The 24,787-nt window shown below is 40.8% G+C and overlaps 3 protein-coding genes across 3 annotated transcripts; 2 read left to right on the top strand and 1 right to left on the bottom strand.

Annotated features, from left to right (window-relative positions):
• Positions 1 to 6,824: 6,824 nt before the first annotated feature.
• Positions 6,825 to 7,677, bottom strand: LOC142856869 (alpha-defensin 9-like). The gene is made up of 2 exons (XM_075984509.1): positions 7,506 to 7,677; positions 6,825 to 6,934 (listed from the first exon to the last, which is right to left on the bottom strand). The coding sequence occupies exons 1-2, from the start codon at positions 7,675 to 7,677 to the stop codon at positions 6,825 to 6,827; spliced, it is 282 nt and encodes a 93-aa protein (XP_075840624.1).
• Positions 7,678 to 15,123: 7,446 nt separating this feature from the next.
• On the top strand, positions 15,124 to 15,974 carry LOC142857016 (alpha-defensin 9-like). Its single transcript, XM_075984633.1, has 2 exons — positions 15,124 to 15,295; positions 15,862 to 15,974. Exons 1-2 carry the CDS (start codon positions 15,124 to 15,126, stop codon positions 15,972 to 15,974), a joined length of 285 nt encoding a protein of 94 aa, XP_075840748.1.
• Positions 15,975 to 22,258: 6,284 nt separating this feature from the next.
• Positions 22,259 to 24,536, top strand: LOC142856868 (neutrophil antibiotic peptide NP-1-like). Its single transcript, XM_075984508.1, has 3 exons — positions 22,259 to 22,324; positions 23,528 to 23,712; positions 24,295 to 24,536. Exons 2-3 carry the CDS (start codon positions 23,541 to 23,543, stop codon positions 24,408 to 24,410), a joined length of 288 nt encoding a protein of 95 aa, XP_075840623.1. The 5' UTR covers positions 22,259 to 22,324; positions 23,528 to 23,540; the 3' UTR covers positions 24,411 to 24,536.
• The last annotated feature ends 251 nt before the right edge of the window (positions 24,537 to 24,787 follow it).

The following is a 24,787-nucleotide window of genomic DNA, read 5'->3' as shown; positions in this document are numbered from 1 at the left end:
CAGATCATATATGAACACTCTTCTGTACATGTTTTTGTCCATTTCTCCTCACTATGTATATGTAAAAAGATACATGACATTCTACTAATTTCAGTCAGCATATGGCGTCCCAGTGTTATTAGTGCTAGCTCCTATTCACATGTTGATAAATACTGTTCAGTTATTAAAATGCCTTTATTTACAGCTGTATGCAATAACTAGCAAAGAGGAAAGAATACTATTTTACATGCACACACACACACACACACACACACACACACACACACACACTCACAGAGTCATATTGCCTAATGGCACAATACTTCTTCATTACCTTTGTAGACTTAATCTATCAGTCAAAAGCACATCTCAAATTTCAGACACATCCCTCACTGTCTTCCTGATCCTTACAGAGTTGGCCGCAGTAGCGCTCGGTTAACTTGCATTGCCAACACCACCGTGCTCATTGTAATGATTAATGCTGTTGTGTTTTCTCTTTCCGTCCTTCCCAGCTGTGTTCAGCACAGAACTGGTCACTCAAGACCCAGGGTAACTCAAGCCACTGAAAGGCAACCTTTAGGAAGAAGTTTTAAGTGAGGCAATCAAGATTTCAATTGCTTTGCCGTTCTCATGTCTTATCATTTCACGTTCCCACCTCTGTTATGCCCCAAATCCTGGTAGCAGCAGCAGCTCTCTCGCTTGAAGAAAGACATATCTGCTCGTGTGAACACCAGAGAAGGCAGGGACCAGAATCCTCCGTCTGTGAAGTCAATGTGACCACTTGCCTTTTAGGTTTGTTGAGCTTTGCGGGGGGAGGGAGGGGGTTGGGGGAAAGCGGATCACCATGAGTTTGTAGGCTACTGGACTTTTTATGCTCTTTGTGCAGGTTCATCCATGCACTACGATGCTTTCCCCATGTTTCCTTGTCCCAAACTAATAGGTTAAAAAAAATCGATATTTCAGTCTCATACTAGCTTACATGAATTGATAGCAGACATGCACATGCCTAAGTAGTGTGCGCATGTGTATGTGGTCAAACACTCACTGAGGGAGGGGTTGGCACATTCATTTTAGTTTCTAAAAGAAAAATAATTGCTTACTTTTATAAGTAATTTGCCTGCATGTATATGTTTGTGTGTGTGTATGTGTGCATGTGTGCATGTGTGTTTCTGTTGTCTATGGACACTGGGATAGACAGTCCAATCCCCTTGAACTGGAGGTACAGAAAGCTATGACAGCCTTTAAAGTTTCATTTGTATAAATGTATGTTTTTAAGTAAAGGAACATCTGTATTTCAAGGTCCCTAAAATCTAATTAAGCATTTTCAAATGCTTTTCAAAACAAAACAAAACAAAAAACAGCACTCTGAAGGTTTTCTTTGTGTGGTAGATTTTGTTTTGGTGATAATTTGAGCAGAGTTCTCAGTCGTAAGATGCTCATTTCCCCACTTTTCTTCTAAGCACGTTCATCAGGAAATGAGAGGGTCTCTCCTTTACTCAAGCTTCACGTAGACAGAGAATATTTGATGTCCTTATGAGGTCACAGTTTGCTAGTCTTTATTATAAACAACTCGTCTTGTGAAAGAAAATATTAATTTGTGGTATTCTTCACTCAGTTTTGTTGCAGATTTTTCATAGGATTTAAGATAGTCAAACTAAAAGAACCCTCGTTTAAAGATGGCTTGACCATCTTTTGTACCTTGTAAGTTCAAGAATAATGAAATGTTCATTTTTGTTTTAAAACAATTTTTCAATGTGATGTTTACATTGCTTTATACATGTGCTAGCCTGAAATGTGAACATTTGTGCTGGTATTGGAAAAATCCAGCTAGGTAGGCAGAATTGCTGTGTGTGGTTCATCTTCACATGATGAATTAACTGATTACATTCATTTCGGTGTCAATCCCTATAAATAAATTGGGAAAATTATTTTAATTTTTCTCCCAGGTAAAAGGTGATACTTGAACGTGGTTATTTTTTTAAGGAGTGTACTGCCAAGTATTTTCGTCAAGTTCTGTCATTTTCTGCGTTTGCCATGTACACCACTGCCTTTTGTAAAGAACCTTGTGTATCCTTGAGGTAGCACAACAATGTTTTAAAATTTGCAACTGCAAAACAAACCTGTGTCTGACTTAATGTCATTAATCTAAAGACTACAACAATGTTGATATCTCAATACTTCATTTATTCCCAAGAAAATAATATTCTGTCTTTTATAGAAGGGAGGAGAATTTTTGCATACATTTTTACTCTTTAAATAAAGACACTTATACTACCATAATAACAAGTATGTATTTCTTTGGTTTTTTTGTAATTTTACACAAAGAAGTCATTTTCTATTTTTACTCAGATAAAAATATTTGTGCATAAGATGTAAAAATAGTAAATGAGAAAAATAAAACTTATACAATAAAAAAAGCAATACTAATTCCAGAAAGCCCACAAACACATGGAAATTAAACAGTGTTCACCTGAATCATCAATGGGTCAAGGAAGAATTAAAGGGAGAAATTAAAGACTTCCTAAAATTCAATGAAAATGACCAGACAACATAGCCAAATTTATGGGACACAATGAAAGCAGTGTTAAAAGGAAAGTTCATAGCACTAAATATCCCACACCCGTGAGGTAACAGAACATTTGAAACTCTAGAACAAAAAGAAGCAAACTCACCCAAGAGAACTAGATGGCAGGAAATAATCAAATTGATAGCTGGAATCAACAAAATAGAAACAATACAAAGAATCAATGAGACAAAGAGTTAGTTCTTTGAGAAAATCAACAAAACAGACAAACATTTATTCAAACTAACCAAAAGGGAGAGAGAGAGAATATCCAAATTAACAAAATCAGAAATGAAAAGGAGGACATAACAACAGTCATGAATGAAATCCAGAGAATCATCAGGCCATATTTTGAAAACCTATACTCAACAAAACTTGACAACTTAAAGAAAATGGACAATTTTCTTGATAAATATCACTTACCAAAATTAAATCAAAACCAGATAAACAAAGTAAATAGACCTATAACTGCTAAAGAAATAGAAGCCGTCATCAAAAGTCTCCCAACTGAAAAAAAGCCCAGGACCAGATGGTTTTAGTGCAGAATTCTACAGGATTTTTAAAAAACTAATACCAATACTCCTCAAATTGTTCTACACAGTAGAAACAGAAGGAACATTGCCAAACTCTTTTTATGAGACTACAATTACCTATACCCAAACCACAGAAAGACATTACTAATAGAATTACAGACCAATCTCACTCATGAACATTGATGCAAAAATACTAAATGAAATACCGGCAAATCTAATCCAAGAACAAATCAGAACCATCATCCACCATGATCAAGTCGGCTTCATCCCAGAGATGCAGGGATGGTTCAACATATGAAAATCTGTCAATGTAATCCACCATAAACAAACTGAAAAAAAAGCCCCACATGATCATCTCATTGGATGATGAAAAAGCCTTCGACAAAATACAACATCCCTTCATGATAAAGGTCTTGGAGAAACAAAAAGAAATACAAGGAACATTTCTAAACATAATAAAGGCAATATAATATACAGCAAACTTAAAACCAACATCAAAATAAATAGAAAGAAATTAAAAGTGATCCCACTGAAATCAGGAACAAGACATGGTTGTTCACTCTCTCCTGATCTATTCAATATAGTACTTGAGGTTCTAGCTGGATCAATAAGACAACAAAAGGAGATTAAGAGGTAACAAATCAAAAAAGAAGCCATGTGGGATATAATATATTAAAATTCAGATTCATTTTAAACATTTTCCTAAGTACCACGCATATGAACAACACTGTATCTACTCCACTTCTCCTCTGGCCCTCTTTCACTCTTCCAACTCCTGCCATGTCCCCATCCCAAATTTACTATCACTTTTATTATAATTATTACTGACATATGCCAACTTTTAAAGGATTACATATATGCCCAATTATATATAACAGAATCCATTTAATGTTGCTTATATATCCATGTGTTCAGGGAAGCACTTAGGCCAACAGCTGACAATAGGACCTTATAAAACTAAAAACCTTCCGTAAACTAACAATAATGATAATAATAATAATCAGTAAAGAGGAAGATCATGATGTGGTAAAAACCCTTTGCAAGCTATACATCTGATAAGGATTATTATTCAGGATATACAAAGAGCTAAAAAAAACTCAGACAGTTGATAAAATGACTCAATTGAAAAATGATCTATGGATCTGAGCAGAGAGTTTGGCCAAAAAGAAATCGAATTGTAAAAATGCCCAAAATGAGATCAGGAACCTCCAAGGTGGTATAACTGTACCGTGTGAGCCCAAGTTTGACCAAATTTCAGCAGGGAAATGGGAGCTGGGTCCAAAAATCTCACCCCTAGCAGGGTTTGTATTGCCATGTCTTAGCTACTTAGAGAGGGGGAGGGATCTTTCTGAGTGCATCCCCTAGTAAATTAGCCATGTGAAAAAACTCACATCCCCAGCGTAGTACTCTAATATGTATATATTCCACACTTTCTTCATCCATTCTTCCATTGAAGGGCATCTAGGTTGTTTCCAGGTTCTGGCTATTACAAATAATACTGCTATGAACATAGTTGAACAAATGCTTTTGTCATATGAGAGGGATCTCTTGGGTATATTCCCAAGAGTGGTATTGCTGGGTCCAGGGGTAGGTTTATCCCGAATTTCCTGAGAAACCGAAACACTGGTTTCCACAGTGGTTGCACAAGATTGCATTCCCACCAGCAATGGATGAGGGTACCCCTTCCTCCACAGCCTCTCCAGCAAAGGCTATCCTTGGTGTTTTTGACTTTAGCCATTCTGTCAGGTGTAAGATGATATCTCTACACTGCAGTAAAAAACAATGACTTCTCGAATTTTGCATGCAAATGGATGGAAATAGAAAACACTATCCTGAGTGAGGTATCCCAGACCCAAAAAGATGAACATGGGATGTACTCACTCATAATTGGGTTCTAGCCATAAATAAGGGTCACGGAGACTACAATTGGTGAACCTAAAGATGCTAAATAAGAAGGTGAACCCAAGGAAAAACATATTGTTATCCTCTTGGCTATGGGAAGTAGACAAAATTGCCGGGGAGAAAATTGGGATCTTGGGGGTGGGGTGGGATGGGGGTAAGGGGAGATAGGGAGAGAAAAGTGAGAAGGGAAGGAGGGGGGGAACTTGGGGAAACAAGAGGATTGGGATAAAAGAAGATTGGACAGGGGAGCACGGAAGCAAAATTCTTAGTTAAGGGATCCACCTTAGGGCTGGCAAGAGACTTGACCCTAGAGTGGCTCCCAGGAGCCCATGGTGATGTCCCCAGTTAGTCCCTTGGGCAGCTAGAATAGGAAACCTGAAATGACCCTATCCTATAGCAATACTGACGAATATCTTGCATATCACCATAGAACCTTCATCTGGTGATGGATGGAGATAGAGACAGAGACCCACACTGGAGCACTGGACTGAGCTCCCAAGGTCCCAATGAGGAGCAGAAGGAGGAAGAACATGAGCAAGGAAGTCAGGACCATGAGGGGTGCACCCACCCACTGAGACAGTGGGGCTGATCTATTGGGAGCTCACCAAGGCCAGCTGGACTGTGACTGAAAAAGCATGGGATAAAAGCGGACTCTCTGAACATGGTGAACAATGAGGACTGATGAGAAGCCAAGGACAATGGCACAGGGTTTTGACCCTACTTCATGTTCTGGCTTTGTGGTAGCCTAGCCAGTTTGGATGTTCACCTTCATAGACATGGACGGAGGGGGGAGGACCTTGGACTTTCCACAGGACAGGGAACCCTGACCGCTTTTTGGACTGGAGAAGGAGGATGAGAGGAGTTTGGGGGAGGGGGAGAAGGGTGAGAGGAGGAGGAGGGACATTGGAGGCTGGGAGGAGACGGATACTTTTTTTTCCTTTTCTCAATAAAAAAAAAAACAAAACCTCACATCCAAAACATATGGGCAGCACGAATTCATTCAAATGGATTAAAAAAAAAGAACTTGGGTAGGTAGGGAAGGGAGTGGATTTGGGAAGAGTCTGAGGAGAGCTGAGTGTTCTCCCAATAAGCTAATGGGTTATTAGAAACATCCAAAGAACTAATAAAAAATAGCTAAAAAGCATGCTTAAAGTGTAGTGTCTACTCTTACAGTTAGAGTACTTAGCGGTTTCCTCTAATCCCAGGAAGAATGGCTAAGATCAAGAACACAACTGATAACAAATGTGGGTGAGGGTGTAGGGAAAGGGGAGCCCTCATTCACTGTGGTGGGATGCAAATTTGTGCAGGAACCATGGAAACCAGTGCGGAGACTTCTTGGAGACCATGAGGAAATCTCCATATGGCACAGCTGCACCGCTCCTTGGCAAACACCCAATGACCCAGCATCCTGCTCCACAGATACTTGTCAGTCATGTGCATTGCTGCTGCGCTCACAATAGCTGGAGAATGGAAACAGCTAAATGTCCTTCAATAGAAGAAGGGATCGTGGGAATGTGGGACATGGTTCTGAGGGTTAGTCCTATGTAAAGGACAGCAGAGTTGATACACAGGAGAAGGAGCTAGAGCAGAGTCACCGAGATGTGACTTTGAACCTACCCACTGCTCACCCTTGATGTGAGTACTAACCTGTAGCTACATAAAAGACTTCTTTTATAAGGGATGCATTGATGATTCTGCTATGAAGATTGTCAGAGTCCTGACTAAGTCACATAGAAAGCATCAAAGAAACAGATTAGTTTTCTGCAAGGAAATTTATTGGAGGACAACCATTGAGGCTAATGACAGATGATGAGGTCTCAGAGCACATGATGATCTTGTCTCTGGTCTCATCTGCAGCATAATTTGAAGCGCAATGGACCTTTGTTGCAAACCCCAAAGATTTGTTCAAAACTTTTGCAGGCATCTTTCCTACAGGTGCATTGCACCCTTCTTGAGTCTGAGGAAACAGAGAACACCAGGCATTAAGTATGGTAGCCAGCAGTGTGCAATAGAGCACAATACTATAGAGACGCATGATACACGGTACAGAGCAGGTTATTTGTATTGGTGACATCACACCCAGCACCGTGACCAACTCCAAACACTGCGGAAGAATTTAACAAGTGTTGATCACATGTCGACTTGACATTCATTTCACAGTCCTTCAACTTTTAGTGTATTCCTAATCCAACACATTTATACATTGGCATTTGGTTCCTAAATCTATTCTTTTAAACGAAGCAGATTTTTCTTTCAATAGGAAAATAATCAATTGGATAGACAAAGGGATAATCAATATGTTTTATATTTTAAAACAATCCCACAGATAAATTTTTAGATGAAAATAAACATAAAGAAAATGAACTGTACTTTTTTGACTCACTGTGACTTCATGAATACAACAATGAAGATCCTAGAGGACCAACAGAGTACCCGACCTAAATCACACTCCCCACAGTGTGATTCTAGGGCACAACTTCAACCATCCTAAGAGAACCCAGCTCCCTAAAATGGGCACCACCACTCACCTGCATCTTTAAGAGCAGAGCCTTCTGGGTCCCCAAAGGAGATGGACACATCCTGGTTCTCTACCCCTGGCTGCTCATCAGTTTTAGTCTCCTCAGCTGCTTCTGGGAGAGGATCAGCCTGTGCCTGGAAGGCCAGCAGGGCAAGGAGAGAGAGGAGAACAAGTGTCTTCATGGCTGAGAGTCACCTGAAGGAAGGGTGAGCAGGAGCCCAATGTGTAGGGACTGAGGAGCCCGCCTGCATTTATAGGGCTGTCATGAGAAGGTGCCGAGACAGCCCTGTAGATAGAGAGGGCACGCACTGATGGGAACTGGGAGAGACTGTGGTCCTCAAGATGTTGTCCTTTGATGTTCGTGTGTTCTCACAGCTGCCATCATGATGTTGGTCTGTGTGCTCAGTGACAGCCCTCCCTTCCAGCTGCTGATGATGAAAGGGCCTTATTATCTTCTCCTGTTTCCCATCTGCTTATGTTTTTACCTTTCTGTGGTCAAGAAAGAAAAGAGGCAGGCATTTTCTAAGTTTGCAACTTTGCAGAACAAGGGGTTTTGTGTCCTGAGCCTGCAGGTTTCCAAAAGAGCAGACCCCTGGACCAGACCTGAATACCTGTGGACTGGACATTCGGTTCTTTGAATGATTCTGGGGTATTATTTCTTTCATGAAGGAAGATTTGGTGAATCTCTTCCTTTGGGACTATTATGGAGAGAGTAAGATGGTCCTGGTGAATCGAGCTCAAGAGGAGACGAGGGACAGAGTTGGTCAGAGTGAAGCTAGAACAGTGTTCTGAATGACCCAGTGTGACCTGAGTGCATTCCAGATGCCTCCTCACAATCCGGGATTCACCAGATGATGTTTTGGGCTCATGTTTCAGAGTCTGCATTTTCTAACTTTTAGAAAATTTGAACTTACATACAAGAAATAACACTCAAAATGTAGGGAGGTTGATGTGCTTTTTTCCTTGTTTTCTTTCTCTTCTTTTCTTTTCTTTTCTTTTCTTTTTTTCTGAGACAGGGCTTCTTTGTAGCTCTGGCATCTGTCCTGGAACTAGCTCTGTAGACCAGGCTGGCCTCGAACTCACAGAGATCCGCCTGCCCCTTTTTCCCAGTGCTGGGATTTAAGGTATGCAGCACCACCGCCCAGCGGATATGCTTCTTTCCAATCCCGAGATTCTACTACCCTAAGACTCTAGTGCAGATCATATATGAACACTCTTCTGTACGTGTTTTTGCCCATTTCTCCTCACTATGTATATGTAAAAAGATACATGACATTCTACTAATTTCAGTCAGCATATGGCGTCCCAGTGTTATTAGTGCTAGCTCCTATTCACATGTTGATAAATACTGTTCAGTTATTAAAATGCCTTTATTTACAGCTGTATGCAATAACTAGCAAAGAGGAAAGAATACTATTTTACATGCACACACACACACACACACACTCACAGAGTCATATTGTCTAAGGGCACAATACTTCTTCATTACCTTCGTAGACTTAATCTATCAGTCAAAAGCACATCTTAAATTTCAGACACGTCCCTCACTGTCTTCCTGATCCTCACAGAGTTGGCCGCAGTAGCGCTCGGTTAACTTGCATTGCCAACACCACGGTGCTCATTGTAATGATTAATGCTGTTGTGTTTTCTCTCTCCATCCTTCCCAGCTGTGTTCAGCACAGAACTGGTCACTCAAGACCCAGGGTAACTCAAGCCACTGAAAGGCAACCTTTAGGAAGAAGTTTTAAGTGAGGCAATCAAGATTTCAATTGCTTTGCCGTTCTCATATCTTATCATTTCACGTTCCCACCTCTGTTATGCCCCAAATCCTGGTAGCAGCAGCAGCTCTCTCGCTTGAAGAAAGACATATCTGCTCGTATGGACACCAGAGAAGGCAGGGACCAGAATCCTCCGTCTGTGAAGTCAATGTGACCACTTGCCTTTTGGGTTTGTTGAGTTGGGGGTGGGGCGAAGCAGATCTTTATGATTTGTAGCCTATTGGACTTTTTTGGTCTTTATGCAGGTTCATCCATGCACTACGATGCTTTTCTCATATTTCCTTGTCCCAACCTAATAGCTAAAATAAAATCGATATTTCAGTCTCATACTAGCTTACATGAATTGATAGCAGACGTGCACACGCCTAAGTAGTGTGCGCATGTGTATGTGGTCAAACGCTCACTGAGGGAGGGGTTGGCACATTCATTTTAGTTTTTAAAAGAAAAATATTTGCTTACTTTTATAAGTAATTTGCCTGCATGTACATGTTTGTGTGTGTGCATGTGTGCATGTGTGTTTCTGTTGTCTATGGACACTGGGATAGACAGTCTGATCCCCTTGAATGGAGGTACAGAAAGCTATGATTTGCCATGTGGGTTCTGGAACCAAACCTGGGTCCTATGCCAGAACACCAAATGCTCCTAACTACTGAGTCATCCATCCAAACCCAAAGTTTCTCTAATTAACCTTTGGCTGTTGTTCATAAATTCTGGAAATTTTCTCCTTGTAACATGTTACAAATCTTAAAGATTAATATTTTTCTTTGTCCTGCTTCATTTACTATACCAAACAACCTGAGTTTTAATTTTATTTAATACTATTTCTGAGTTTTATTTCTTTCAACTTAATTTTATAAAACTAAAAATTGGGTGTTTTAGTGATTTAATGGCATTAGCAAAATTGCACTCATATTCTGTGATTGAGACAGATTTTTTTTCTTTTTTTACCTAGTGCCAGAGCTGAGAAAGTGCTACCTTTCCAGGGAGGGTTTTCAGGATCACCAATGTTCTGGCATCTAGAATCGCATGTGGCTGCCCAACAAGCAGTTAGAAAGCAGAGATCTGGATGGGGCTGGTCGGTCAGAGACCTTGACATGATGGTGGAGAAAGGAAGGAGTCCACATTGTTCCCTGCTGCTTCTCCTACGCTCCACTGTATAGATCTTGTCCGAGCACCATCACGTACTTCAAGATTGCCTCTAGAGGACGGAAGTTACCTCCAAGGGCCTCTGAACCTCAGATTGCAGCCGATCCACCTGTGCTCATGGGAGGGCCACTCCTCTCCCCTATCACAGGCACTCACACTCTACTGACCCGCAGGAGGTGCTGGGTAAGATGGTCACAGCCCTGAGGACTTGTTTCTTCTTAAGGTCTCCTGGACTCTAAGATGGGAGGGGGTGTGACCGTTCCTGCACTTGCTTTGTGTCAGAAACCAGTGTGCAAAATGTCAGCAGAACTCACAGTTACCCTTACTAATTCCTTAGCAGGGATCATACCTGGAATTTTTTTTATTTGTGATAACTGGCAAAAAATAAAAAATAAAATAAAAAACCTTTTCTTTGGGTATTTCTCAGGAGTGTAGGTTATTCACTGGTGGGTTCATGTCATATTCCAAAGGAGGGAATTTGCCGAGGAGGAGACCAAGGAGCTCTTGAGAGACCATCTGCCAACCTTCCAAACTAGAGCCACTGTCTGGTTCTAAACAAGGAAAACAATAATCCTAATAAATGATGGAAGTTAGCACTCTAAAATGCAGAAGTTAAGGTGGAACCTAGGGTAGTGGAGAATTACAGGGGATTTGGCCACAGCCCTGTTGCCTAAACTTTAGTGTTCCTGAGTAAGGCAATTAACCTCTTCCAAGTTACTTTACAAAGCCACAAAGTATTGGTCAATAAAAGCAGCACCTTTATTGGGTTGTTGTAAAAAAAAAAAAACTCTTATTGCAATAGACAAAAAGCTCTTTGCAATCAATGAATATAAGCTCATACAAATATACTGCATATATTATACACTGTAAGAATGCTAATCAGCATCTGAGTATCAAATTATCATAATTTCTGGGAAGCCAACCGAAGCTGTCCTGACTCTACAATGAATGAAAATTTAGTGTCCTCACGTGACTTAATAATTTGTTAAGTTCAAGAGCACTTTAAGGTTTTATGCAATAGTTAATAATTTATATTTGTTGAACAAGCAAGGATCATATTTTACAGTTTCAAATACTTCAATAATTTTATGGCATTAGTAATGTCATTGCTAGAGAGAAATCACACAAAATAAACAGTTTTATAAGTTAAAGTAAAAAGGTTCAGTGTTGCTGCAGAAGAGGAGGCATGATGCTTCACCTCAGGGTGGACGAGACGAGAACAAGCTGAGAAGTGAGGTGTAGTAGAAATATGGATGGTGGGAAGATGGAAAATAGGAAAAGCCCAACAGAGTAACACACATCTAGTTCTGACCAGAAGACTAGGATGTTAGGACACCTGACGGAAAGGAAGTTGAGTTTCATATTCGGCGGAGGAGTTTCCTCAGACCATGGAGACAATCATCCCCACTTAAAGATGAGCGTTTAGGAGCCAATGAAGTCTATTGGAATTTTATTATAAAATCGGCACAAGACTTCTGACTCCAGTGCAGCTTACACACCTTTCTCTGTGTTTCCGTGCTTTCCCGGGAGTCCAGAGTCACAGTAAGAAGCCATAACTTGTGCCTGCCACAGAGCTGGCTGCTATGAATCAGTAAGTGTGTGTTGTCCAATCAAAATTTCTGTGATGAGTGGAATATTTTGAACAACCTGGGGTAGTTTTTCATGATATCATCAGTTGTTTACTGAAATTTCTTCAGAGATTCAGGGTAGGGATAAGCGATGGGATGTGGCCCAGTTGTTGGACGTGTTGATGGAGAAGATGTGATTTCAATAGGGACACGTCTTCTGAGCATTATAAAATAATTCTCAGTAAGTGTATAAACTGGAAGTTCTTCAATGCTTGTCCAAGGCCAAATGAAGTTAACCATTTGATACTCTTTGGGATTAAGGGGACCTCCCTGTGGGACAAAAGTATGTGTTCTGTAACTGAACCCTGGGGTTCTACCAGGCTTTTTCTTTTGGATCAACAACTAGCTCCCAAATCATGGCCCAGAGACTTCTTATTAGTGATGAATGCTCAACCCAGCTGAGGCTCATTTCTGGCTAGTTTTTTTCACTTAACCTGTTTCTCTTCATCTACCTTTTGCCTCAGAGATTTTTAACTTGCTTTCTATGTGTCCTTCTTTGTATCTGCTGTCTTGTGACTGCCTGGCTAGTCCCAGCATCTCCCTATCTTTCTCCCCCATTCTCTCCTCTTGTCCTCCCTCTTCCTATTCTTCTTCCTCTCATTCTTCTTGAGCCTAGATTTCTCCTTTTATGTATTCTCTCTGCCCACCTACCCCACCTATCCCTCTTCTCTGCCTACGTATTGGCCATTAAGTTCTTTATTAGACCAATCGGGTGCCTTAAGCATGCAAGGTGAAACAAATGCAACACATCTTTATATAATTAAGCACACATCCTTATATTGTTAAGCAAATAGAGAGTAAACAAATGTATTTGACCTTTACACAGTTAAAGTAATAGTCTGAAACACAGACAAGTGTAATACATCTTTTCCTAGTTAAAGTATTATTCTACAACATGGAGGAGTCTCATGAAAATTTGTTTTACATTTATTTACTTATTGCACGTGTAGGCAGAACTCATGTGTCACAGCCTATGTGTGGAGGTGAGAAGACAGCTAATGGCAGTCTGTTTGCTCCTTCCACTGTGTGGATCCTGAGTCTTGAACTCAGGTTGTCAGGTGTGGTGGTAGCATCTCTCCCACTAAGCCATCTTGTTGACCCTCATTTGTTTAATTTCAATTAACTAGCTTTCTTTGTGCACAGTGTGTTTCCTTGCCATTTTATCTCTTGAGTAGCCTTTCTCTTTGTTTCTCCCTCTCTAGTTCTCACTACACGAAGTCATTGATATTCCTTCTTGAGGTGTCTTGTATTCATTCTCTCAGAATGAGATTGTTTCAGGAGAATATGTGAGCCTATTGCATGAGAGATGCCTTTGGGATTGAGTACAATGTAAATTAAGACAAAAGTAAGAGAGAAGAGGTCTATAACTGGGCCAGCAGAACCATTTTGAGCTTTTTTTTGTCACTTTGTGTCTGGAATCTGTGCTCCTCTTGTCAGTTGCTGCTAACTGGAGTCAGGGTTTTGTTTAAAACAGTTTCAATTAAAAGTCAGACACATTCCAAAGACTCTTAACTAAGCTTCACATTATCATGGGTAAGTACCATGTAATTTTCAGGTCTCAAAATGAGCACTACTTCAAATTTTCTCCATTCTTGGCACATGAATGAGCAGCATGTGTCACCCCTTATTTGTATCCAAAAGATTCGGAATCAGTCAAGTAAACTGTAGACTACTCACACAATGGCAGGACAAGTCTTGGTTAGACCCGCCATTTCAGAGATTGTATAAGGCACCGATGGATGAAATTATCAAAGAGTGACACACAACCTTGGAAAGACACTTAAGGTATCCATAATATTTGTCATATTGGCCTCATGATGGTCAGCAGCATGATCAGCTCTCACAAGTGTACTGTGGATGAGGACGGTGGACCACACATGATTTTGTATGTATCACTGGGGCCATGTAGTAATAAAGTCAGCATTTATGCTTCTAGATATGGAGCCTAAACAATTGTTGTTTTAGGCTATATGGCATATTTATATGTATTTTTATTATATACATTTATCTACATAGTGGTATATATTGACGTTTTCCTACTTGTTAGAAAAACACAGAAACAAATACAAATTGGAAAGTAATCTCAAATTTTAAAAATGAATTCAGAGATAATATATACCATAAATAACTTTAAGGCAAGAGAGCAATTTGATATGCTTCTTTTTCATGCAAAACATGAATAAAAAGAATCTTACTGGGGCAGTTCAGTACAGAAAAGTGTCCTAGTGAGTACTGGTGGTTCCATGGAGAAGCAGGAATGGAGCACTTCCTAGCATGGCTGAGGATGAGAAACGTCTGGTAACACGCTGTCTTGTGTAGTTTTGTTTAATGCGCTTTAATGCTCATCTCCTAAAAGTACAGGTCCGAGATCCGAGCCATGAGGCACAGCGCATCGTTTGATGGCTCCCCAAGTGCGAAGAGGCACCTGGGATGCATGCATAGATGTGCTCTGCTCACAGGAGCTTCTTCGGAACCACCTGCTCTGGCTTCACTCTGACCAACTCTGTCCCTCGTCTCCTCATGAGCTCAATTCACCAGGGCCATCTTACTCTCTCCATAATGACCAAAAGAAGCGATTCACAAACCCTTCCTTCATGAAGGTGATTGTGGCCCAGAATCACTCAAAGAACTGACTGTCCAATCCACAGGTATTCAAGTCTGGCCCAGGGTCCATGCCTTCTGATAACAGCAGGCTCCAACTTCCAATCACAAAAACCCCTTGTTCCACGAGCATACTAAGTTGGTACATGCCTGCCTCATTTCTTTCTTGACCACAGAAAGGCAAATACTCAAGCATATGGGAAACAGGAGAAGATAATAAAGCCCTGGAACCATCAGCTGGAAGGGAGGAGAGTTACTGAACACACAGACCAACACCATGATGGCAGCTGTGAGCACACACGAACATCAAAGGGATCTTGAGGGCAACAGTCTCTCCCAGTTCCCATCAGTGTGTGCCCTCTCTATCTACAGGGCTGTCTCGGCACCTTCTATGACAGCCCTATAAATGCAGGCGGGTTCCTCAGTCCCTACACACTGGGCTCCTGCTCACCCTTCCTTCAGGTGACTCTCAGTCATGAAGACACTTGTTCTCCTCTCTCTCCTTGCCCTGCTGGCCTTCCAGGCCCAGGCTGATCCTCTCCCAGAAGCAGCTGAGGAGACTAAAACTGATGAGCAGCCAGGGGTAGAGGACCAGGATGTGTCCATCTCCTTTGGGGACCCAGAAGACTCTGCTCTTCAAGATGCAGGTAAGTGGTGAAGCCCAGTTGATAGCGGGTTGGAGTCTCCTGAGAGAGGGTGGAAGATGGGCCCTAGAATCCTGTCAAGATCAATCTGGCTCCCTTGGTAACTCTGTCTTACTTCTGTCTATTTCTTATTCATAGCAATAACAGTGAGAGTGAAGTAAGTCTATTGGTTTCTTTCTCATAAGGTTTTTGCTCTGAAAATACACGTAGGAATTTAACCAGAATGTAGAGCGATGTATTGAGGAGATCCTCATAGACAAAAGCAGTCTTAGGTATTTCTACATTTTCCTTGTCTATGGGAATTCAAATCATTGTAAAAGTACACTCAAGTATATGAATGGTGAGAAAGGGGGGATTAAAATTAACCCTTGAGAATGGACGTCAAGTCCTGCACATTACCAAAACTCCTTAAGTACGTTATTTCTGTTTGCATTGAGTTGATCATCTGTTGGCTGTAATGATTCCAACGAAACATACCCATGCTGTATCACACACCTTCATACGACTGTATGCAGTCCAATCCTGCTGACTTACAAACTCAGTTATTGATTCTTTCTGTGTGTCTCCAGCCTCAAGAAAGTTCTCGATATGCTACTGTAGAAGACGATACTGCAGATTACCAGAACGCAACAGGGGATTCTGCAAAAGAGGCCGCAAACTCTACTTTTACTGCTGCCTCTAAATATGGAGACCAGAAACAAGAAGATGATCATGCTCTCTGAGGCCCACGACAAGTCTTTGATTACCACACATTTGTGCTTCTCTTTTATCTCCAATAAAGCGCTGTGATACACTCCCTGTGTGTTTGCATTCTTTCAGAATTTGCTATAAGGCTCAGTCTGTATTCTGGATATGAAATACTAGAATCTTCAAGGAAACCTTTGCCAATGAATAAATAATTTAGTCTTTATTTACAAAATAGTGACTCCAAATACCAACAATATTTAGGATGGTCGCAGGGTTCATACACAAACTGTAAAGGGTTCATACACAATCCTGCTACATTTTGTACTTAAATTTTGCCTCTGCCTTCATGTAGATTCAACTTTCTCTCAAAAACATTGCCTACATGTGAAGAAAGACTACCACTTTTGGCTTCATGTTTTATAGTACTAATATCTTAATTTTTCAGAGAGCCACCATCTCCTTAAAAGGTGTTGAAGTTTCAGTGAGCAGGCCTGGATTATGCCTCTGCCTTCTAAGCCCTGAGTTGTTTTTGGCTCCTTAGAGATAACTTTACTATTGTTAGAAAAAAATTCTGTACAGAGGCAGAATGGGAAGGAAGAAAAGCAAGGCACCCCACTCTCTGGTGTGCACATTATCTGCAGCACCTGTGTCTGTATATGACAGGATGTATTCTCTACACAGAAGACTGTTCTTCACATACAAAAAGTGATGTGCCCAATGACCCCTGTGTACACTCAAGTGAGTTATTTTCTAGCTTTGGTGGGATTAATGCAGCTGGAAGTGGTTCCAAGAAAAATAAAGAAATCAACAGATAGTTCTCCCTCCAGCCTAGAGTCTCCAGGGGTGCTACAGGGTGCTAAGACTCAGTCTCGAGGACGTTGCGCACTCCCTAAGGGAGCTATGTGTGATATCTGATGGAAATACAGCAGCAGTGACCTCTTAGATTGTAGACTCCAGCAGCACAGACAATGTGGGTTCACAGCAGATGTTCTTGTGGGCATTCAATAAGGAAGGAGACGTGATGGAAGAATAGAACACCCCATCGCCCCTTGAGGAAGAAAGGATGCTAGAAGCATTTCACTTGGTAGCTGCTATAACTATCTGTGCTGGGCCATGGCAGGTACCAGCTGCACCAACTGAACTCATAGTAGAGAAAGTGTAACTCTAGCCAGTATACCTCTTCTCACCTCAAATATCACAGAATACGGATCAATGAATTGCACACATAATACGCAGTTGTCAAAGTCACATAAGACATCTGTCTTAAATAAGTCACTCGTGTCCTGGGCCAAGTAAATTTAAAAGATTTAACAAAATGTGGCATCATATTTTGAAATGTAATTATCTAGGACATAGGTTTGTTTTCAGGTACAGTTAGCATAACTCCAGTAAGTGTCAATCAGCAAACACATGACACAATCATTGCTGTGTTGACTAACTTCCCACTAAAGTTCTTCCAACCTTTCTCCCTATTGCAAATTCTTGACCCTGGATGCACTAATCTCATATATTCTTCCTTCACATTTTTAAAGTTTGGGATGAAACCTTCTTGTAAAATGAAAGATCTCATTGTTTTTAAACTCACCAATTGTAATGGGGGAAATTTATGGTGCATAATGGTAAGGGCTGATACAAACATATGCAGACTGTGAAATGAATAAATTGGGGAATTAGCATGTCTGTCACCTCACACACTTATAATTTCTTTATTGTGAAACACTAAAATTCTACTGTCCTCGCTATTTTGAAATTCACAGTCCGTTACTACTTATAGTCATGTTATTGTATAATAGTTGGCCAGAACTCATTGCTCCTACCTGAAATGTAATTCTGTACTCATTGATCAACCTCTCCTCAGCATCTCGTGACCTTACCAGTCACCAATAGCAAGTATTCTATTCTCACTTTGCATGATGTTGGTTTTTATCTTGTATGTGAGAACATGTTGCCTTCTCTTTGTGCATCTGGAGTTCACACAGTAAGTGTCTTCCAGGATCATCTCAGTTATTGACAATTCCACCTTTTTATGATTGAAGAGTGTTCCATGTGTATACATGCAAACACAAACAATACACAATGCAATGTTTATGCAAACCACATTCTCTTTATCAATTCATTCGCTGTGGGACATGAAGGTCAATGCCATCTCTTGGCAATAATGTACAATAATGTACAAGATACAGAGCAATAACACACAAAGATATCTACATCTCCAACTTATGCTCACTTTCATTTGAGAGTTTTGTTTTCTAAACTCTTTCTACAACCAGAAACAGAATATAAGGGATTGAGAAAATATATTTTTCTGTGCTTTGGGAACTTTCCTTTGTCACTCAAAGCTCCACAGATCATTTTAGAAATTTACAGGTTAGAGGAAAATGTTCTCCAGTCTCTGGCCCGGATGTTCACCTTCCCAATCTCTCTTAGTGCTTTGCCACACCAAATGACAGTGTCCCTCTCTCTCTCTTCAACCCTTTAACCACACTCTTGCCTTTGCCTAGATTCACTCTCGTTTGGGAGTCCACCTAAGACTCCTGGTTTATACCATACCCCACTGCCTTCCAGTCTTCTGATGTGGGTGACCATGGATATTTAGTAATTAGCCCCAGGAAAGTTATGCTTTAGAATGACCTGAGAACTCTGATACCCAGGCTATACCTAGAACAGTTGTAACCAACCCTTTTGTATTGAATGTTCTGTATTGGAATTGATCGTGTTTCCCATGTGTATTAACTGGAGTCTTAGATGCAGAGTTCAGGAACCACCTCAGGCTGAGGCAGCATTCTGACTCAAGTCTTTGAGAACTGTAAGGAGGAATCTTGACTAGATTAAGTGGTTGGTTCAGGGAATAAAAGTGTGGTCCTGGCCTTTCTTTCTTTCCTTCTCTCTCTCTCTCTCTCTCTCTCTCTCTCTCTCTCTCTCTCTCCTCTCTTTCTCTTTCTTTCTTTCTTTCATTTTTTATTTTCAAAACAATCTGAATTTGAATACTAATCCCCCAAAACTTCTACCAGGGAACTCCTACATCTGATAAACACCTTCAATAATGTGGAGGATACAAGACTAACTCAAAAATACTAGTAACCCTCCTATATACAGATGATAAATGGTATAAGAAAGAAATCAGAGAAACATTGCTCTTTACAATAGCCACAAACAACATAAAATATCTTGAGGTAATTCTGACCAAACAAGTGAAAGACTTGTATAACAAGAATGTTAAGTCTTTAAAGAAAGAAATTGAAGAAGATATCAGAAGGTGGAAAGGTTTCCCATGCTCTTGGTAGGATCAACACAGTAAACAAAAATGGTAATCATACCAAAATCAATCCACAGTTTCAATGCAATCCCCATCAATATCCCAGCACAATTCTTTACAGACCTTGAAAGAACAATATTCAACTTCATATGGAAAAACAAAAAACCCAGGATGGTCAAAACAATCTTGTACAAAATAGAAACTTCTGGAGGCATCACCATCCCTGACTTCAAGCTCTACTATAGAGCTATAATAAAGAAAACAGCTTGATACTGGCACAAAAACAGACAGGTGGACCAATGGAATTGAATTAAAGACTCTGTTATTAATTCACAGTCTACGAACACCTGATTTTTGACAAAGAAACTAAAATTATACAATGGAAAAAGAAGGCATCTTTAACAAAACTTCCCTGGTAGAAGTTTTTGGGGATTGGTATTCAAATTATGGTTCTGGCATAACTTGATGTTGACCTGTAGAAAAATGCAAATAGAGTCATATCTGTCTCCATGTACAAAGCTCCAGTCCAAATGGATCAAAGACCTCAACATAAATCTAGCCACACCGAACCTCATAATAGAGAAAGTGGGAAGTAGCTTTGAACGCATTGGCACAGGAAATCACTTTCTGAATATAACCCCAGTAGCACAGACACTGAGATCTCCCTTTTTTTCTGGTGGCTCTGATATGATGGCAGAGTGAATGAAGTGCAGATATATGGAATTTTACTAGCTTAAATTCACAGCAAAAAATCACTTTCTGATTTCCCTCCTGCTCTAGCAATTGGCAAGGTCATATACCTCTCACTAAATCTCCTTGTAAGGACAGAGACCTGAACCACACTCGAGTTACATACTAATCCTGCATCTCCACTGCAGAAATTCAGCTGAAAAATAAATGAGAAACTGTTCACCACAACATCCCAGTGAGTACAGGGCTTTATGCCACGTACTTGTTATATGTTCCCAGTTATTACTGAGAAATTAAGTGAAATGATGAAGTCCCATTTCACAAATAATACATTGACCAGGCAAAAATTGACATCTAAAATAATCCATAGGTCACAGGTTCTCTCGCTATATACATGCCAATGCTCTGTTCTTCTACTGCTGTGTCAGAAATCATTACAGTAAGAAATGGATTCCGTACAGCGCATGCATGTGTTCTAACTCAAATTTACCACTTGGACATTGGTCAATGCCATGGGCAAAAGGAGAAGTGGTTCTCTCGGATTTGGAGAGTTTACTGCAGGAGAACTCTCCAGCTTGGTAAGCAAGCCTTACTGGTTTCAGTCAGGAGGAAGCTCAGCAGAACTGTGAGCTGAGACAAGATGTGCAGAGTCTTACTTTCCATCCTGGCTCAGGAGGAGGGAACCATCAGACAGATGTCCCTGTCTGAAGCTGAGTGGGTTTTAATCATGGATATTTGTAAGCATTATAAATCAAACCAGTTTGTCATGAGCAAGCTGGCTCTAAGTATTTTTGTTCTAACACCATAAGAGGCCTTGGTTCCTCCCCTGTGGTCTCCTCCACAAGATCTAGAGTTTCTCAAAGTATGGCAGATGGGTTCCAGTGTGAACATCTGTCTTAGTCCATTTAGTTTGACATAACACAACACCATGTATCAAGCCATTGATAATTGTATTATACACAACAGATGGTACCAATTTCCTGCAGTTCTATAGGCTATGAAGTCTAAGATGAAAGTGTCAAAAGGTTTACTCTGTGGTGATGTCCCATTTCCTGATTGATAAATGGCGGTTTCAGGAAATGTCCCCACCTTGTAAAAGGAACAAGGCAGTTCCTTCAGCCTCTTTTATGAAAGAATTACCCCATCCATGGGGTTCTTCCCTTTTAACCCAATCCCCTGACAGAAGACCCCACTTGTAAATTTCATTAACTTTCGGAGTAAGATTTCCACACACTCATTTTATTGAGACTTAAACATTCAGACAAAAACATCATCCAATAAGAAGAAAATTAAAATATTAATATTTAAATCTTGGAAACAAAAATACAGCATGGTGACATGCGTGAGATTTTGTTACTGGTCAAGAAATTACCAAATATATGCTCAAGAGAAGCTGGGACAAGCCTGCATTCTGAGAGCAAGTGTCTCAGGATTTGAGGTCACCTTTAAATGTTGTTTTTCCTCCTAGGAACTGTCTGGTGAGAAGCTGGTGCATCTCCAGCATGCAATGTCCATTCTGGTCATGCTGGTTCTAATACAACCTTATAGAGGACCAGTATTGGTTTACACATAATGCCTCTGAAGACATGTCACTTGGCTAGACTGTCGACTGCCAATCTCTCTGCTATCAGTCCAGTCTGTGGGACATTCAGAAGGCATTATGTCTCCAGTAACAATCTCATGAGTGTTTTGCCCATGTTGCTCTAGATAACTATTTGTCCTCGACTAGTGGCCAAGAAAGGTTGCATCTGGTTCCTCCAGAGAACGACATGATGTAGACATATCAATCACACTGAAGACTCCATCAGTAACTACAGTCACTCTGCAAATCTAATGTACAATCTTGTCATAGTGCAACATCCTTGCTCCTCTGAATGGCTTAATTAGCTCTAATAGGGAGGTTTAACTATCTCTAAGAGTTGTGACCTAGGTCCCAGAGAGGCTCACTGAGAATTAGCTTTCAAATTCTTCTCTACAAATTTATTGACTATTTATTTCAGTCATTTTCACCAAGTATAAAGCATGATTCATAAGCCATGCATTTCCTTCGTGCTCCTTCACATTGTCTGACATCAGTGATCTCACACGCCCGTGCAGCACCGGCTCAACTGTATAAGCAGTGATGGGCAAGCAAGTGCTGTCTAGTTCTGAAAAAGACAGATAAGGGGTCCCTCTGGGAAGTCCTGCCTTGGCCCAGCTTTTCCAACTTGCGTAACCATCCTTGCACCACAGATGCTGGAAGCACCCAACAGAAATTAACCACAAAAAAAATAGGACATCCCAACTGGCTATTAAATAGGGCAAGTCTGCTCCATGAGGGCACAGTTGCTGTTGCCCCCAACATCTGAACAGAGGAGCACCATCTCTCCTGCTCTGCTCTCTGCACAGCCCAAGGATCTGTGAGTAATGAAATTCCCTTAATTTTCAAAGTATGGGCATGTCATTGAGGCCCAGCTGCAACTGATTTCCTAAAGGCAAGTTTGCCCTGGGATGCCCACATATGCAGAGACACTTCTCAGGCTCTCCTATGTGGGCTTCTGGTGGCTTCTAAGGACAGTGGTTACTGGTTAAGGGGAAATTCACAAAGCTTTCTTCAAAACACAGATGTCTTCCTTGTCATTGAGGTAGGGAGAATAATATAATCTGAAAAATGTCTTTCTGTTTTAAGGAATATCTCTTTGGGTCACTTGCCATTTATCGTCTGACTTGGTTTTGGCTTCTGAGTTGCACACATTGCCTGTATATGGATAATAGTTTCTTATCAGGTGTATGCTTTGCCAACCTTTCCCGCCATGCTCGAGTTGGCCATTTCACTCCCATGCTCATTCCCTCTCCTATGTAGAAGCTGTACATTCCAGCACAATCCCATTTGCCTGCCTTTGCTTTGTTCCCATACAAGAAATATCTGTTCAATTCTTGCTCTGTACTTTCTTCTCGTAGTTTTATACTTTCAAGTCTTGTGTCTTTAATTCATTTTATTGGAGATCAACATCCAATTGTGCATCAAATCATTGGGTTGTGTGCTTTAACTCTGACTGTCTCAATTGCCACTCATAGATGTGGAGAGGTAAAAAGAATAAACATTCCTCCTTTTTGGATCAATGTTTTACCTAGCATCATAAGAGTTCATTTCATCCATAGTTTGATAAGGTCAATGTGCTATCAGAACCAACCCTAAAAAGCCTTGATTAACACGCATCATCAGGATCCATGTCTGACCCCAGAGTCGACAACTTCAGAAGGCCTCAGAGTCCATCCTCAGAGAGGTAGAGTCTTTGTGTCCTTGAACTTAAAGCATGAGAGTGCTGCTTCTTCTCATCTATTTTAACATTAGAAAGTAAACACTCATTTCAGTACTAAGGACAAAATCCAAAACAACAGCGGAGTCCTCCTCATCCTCACCAGCTTAAACCAAAGGCGGTCACCAGATACACAGGTGGAGGCACTTGAGATGGAAGCTGTGAGAATGAGAGCATCGGGAGAACCTTAAGGACAAATCTGCTTCCTTATCACTGTTGACCTTGTCCAACTGCAGGGCCTGTCTCAGACCCTTCTCTTCACATACCCCCCCCCACATGGTTACTGATTATTTCATCCGCTAGGAAACCTACGGCCATGAGGACCCTCATTCCACTCATCGCCCTTCTCCTGCTGGCCCTGAAGACTCAGGCAGAACCTCTCCTAGGAAGAGCTGAGGAGGTTCTAGACCAGGAGCAGCTGGGAGAGGATGAGCAGGGTATATCCATATTCCTAGGAGGGGATGACAGCACTGCTCTCCACGATGCAGGTGAGCGACGTCAGCATGTTAGAGATAGGAGCAGGGAGAAGGGGTGGAGCTAAGCTCTGAAATCAGGTCGCCCAGGGGAATTAATTACTTCTTTATTTTTTACATTCAACACCAAGAGCTCAATAAATCAATTTCTTTCTGCAAAGATTATTGTTCCAAGATCATTTTATGACTATCACTGGGTTTAATACATAAAACGATTAGTAACACTGTTTTCTCTTTCTATCTCTAACTTGGTAGATTTGGCCAGATGGAGAATATTTTATTGTGTCTATTATATTTTAGTATCTGGAAGTTTGTGTTTAGATTTTTATATAATGGCCGGATGCACAAAATATGTGTGATGGTCGGAGAACAAAAATGAAAAGAAACAGAATTAAGACAAATTGTTATTGGTCTTTAGTTTTGTGCATGTCCAATATTTAACATGCATATTTATTCATATCGATTGTGGTTTCTCAGGCTGTTGTCAGTAATGATGAATGTGGGGGACCCACTTCACCTAGCACATGTCTTACCCAGGGTCTCTTCCATCCTGCTGACTTGGGCACTGACTGCTTCCTGTGGTTTTTGTATCCCCAGATGTGAGGTCAGGTGTGACCTGCTATTGCAGAAGAGGAGGCTGTCATTTTCCAGAACGACATATTGGCTACTGCAGATACCGTAACGTTGTCTACCGACTCTGTTGCCGCCGATAATTAAGAACAAGATGACTACATTTTCATAGTAGTCGAAAACCTGAAGGATACTGTTTGTCCCATGCTGTGTCCTTGAGTTTCTTCCTATTTTCTATCTAAATAAAGTCCTTGCAGCAAGCTCTTTTTCTCTGTGTGCTTGTGCTTGTCTGTTGTCTCCAAGGAAGACTCTGAGAATCAAGTACCAAAATACAGTAAAGAAATTCTGGACTGCAGATCATAGGAATATCAAAGCTATATCCCACAGGCTTCTGGTGATTAATAAGAGAGGTGGATTCTATTGTAATAATTTCCATCTCTTATCTTATTACTCCGCCTCATTTAGATGAGAACCACATTCAAAGTCATTGGCAATGGGGAGGTGGAAAACATCATGATTA

This window comes from Microtus pennsylvanicus, chromosome 9 (assembly GCF_037038515.1).
Source record: "Microtus pennsylvanicus isolate mMicPen1 chromosome 9, mMicPen1.hap1, whole genome shotgun sequence".
NCBI classification, from domain to species: domain Eukaryota; kingdom Metazoa; phylum Chordata; class Mammalia; order Rodentia; family Cricetidae; genus Microtus; species Microtus pennsylvanicus.
This window is presented reverse-complemented; position numbering and strand designations above follow the sequence as displayed.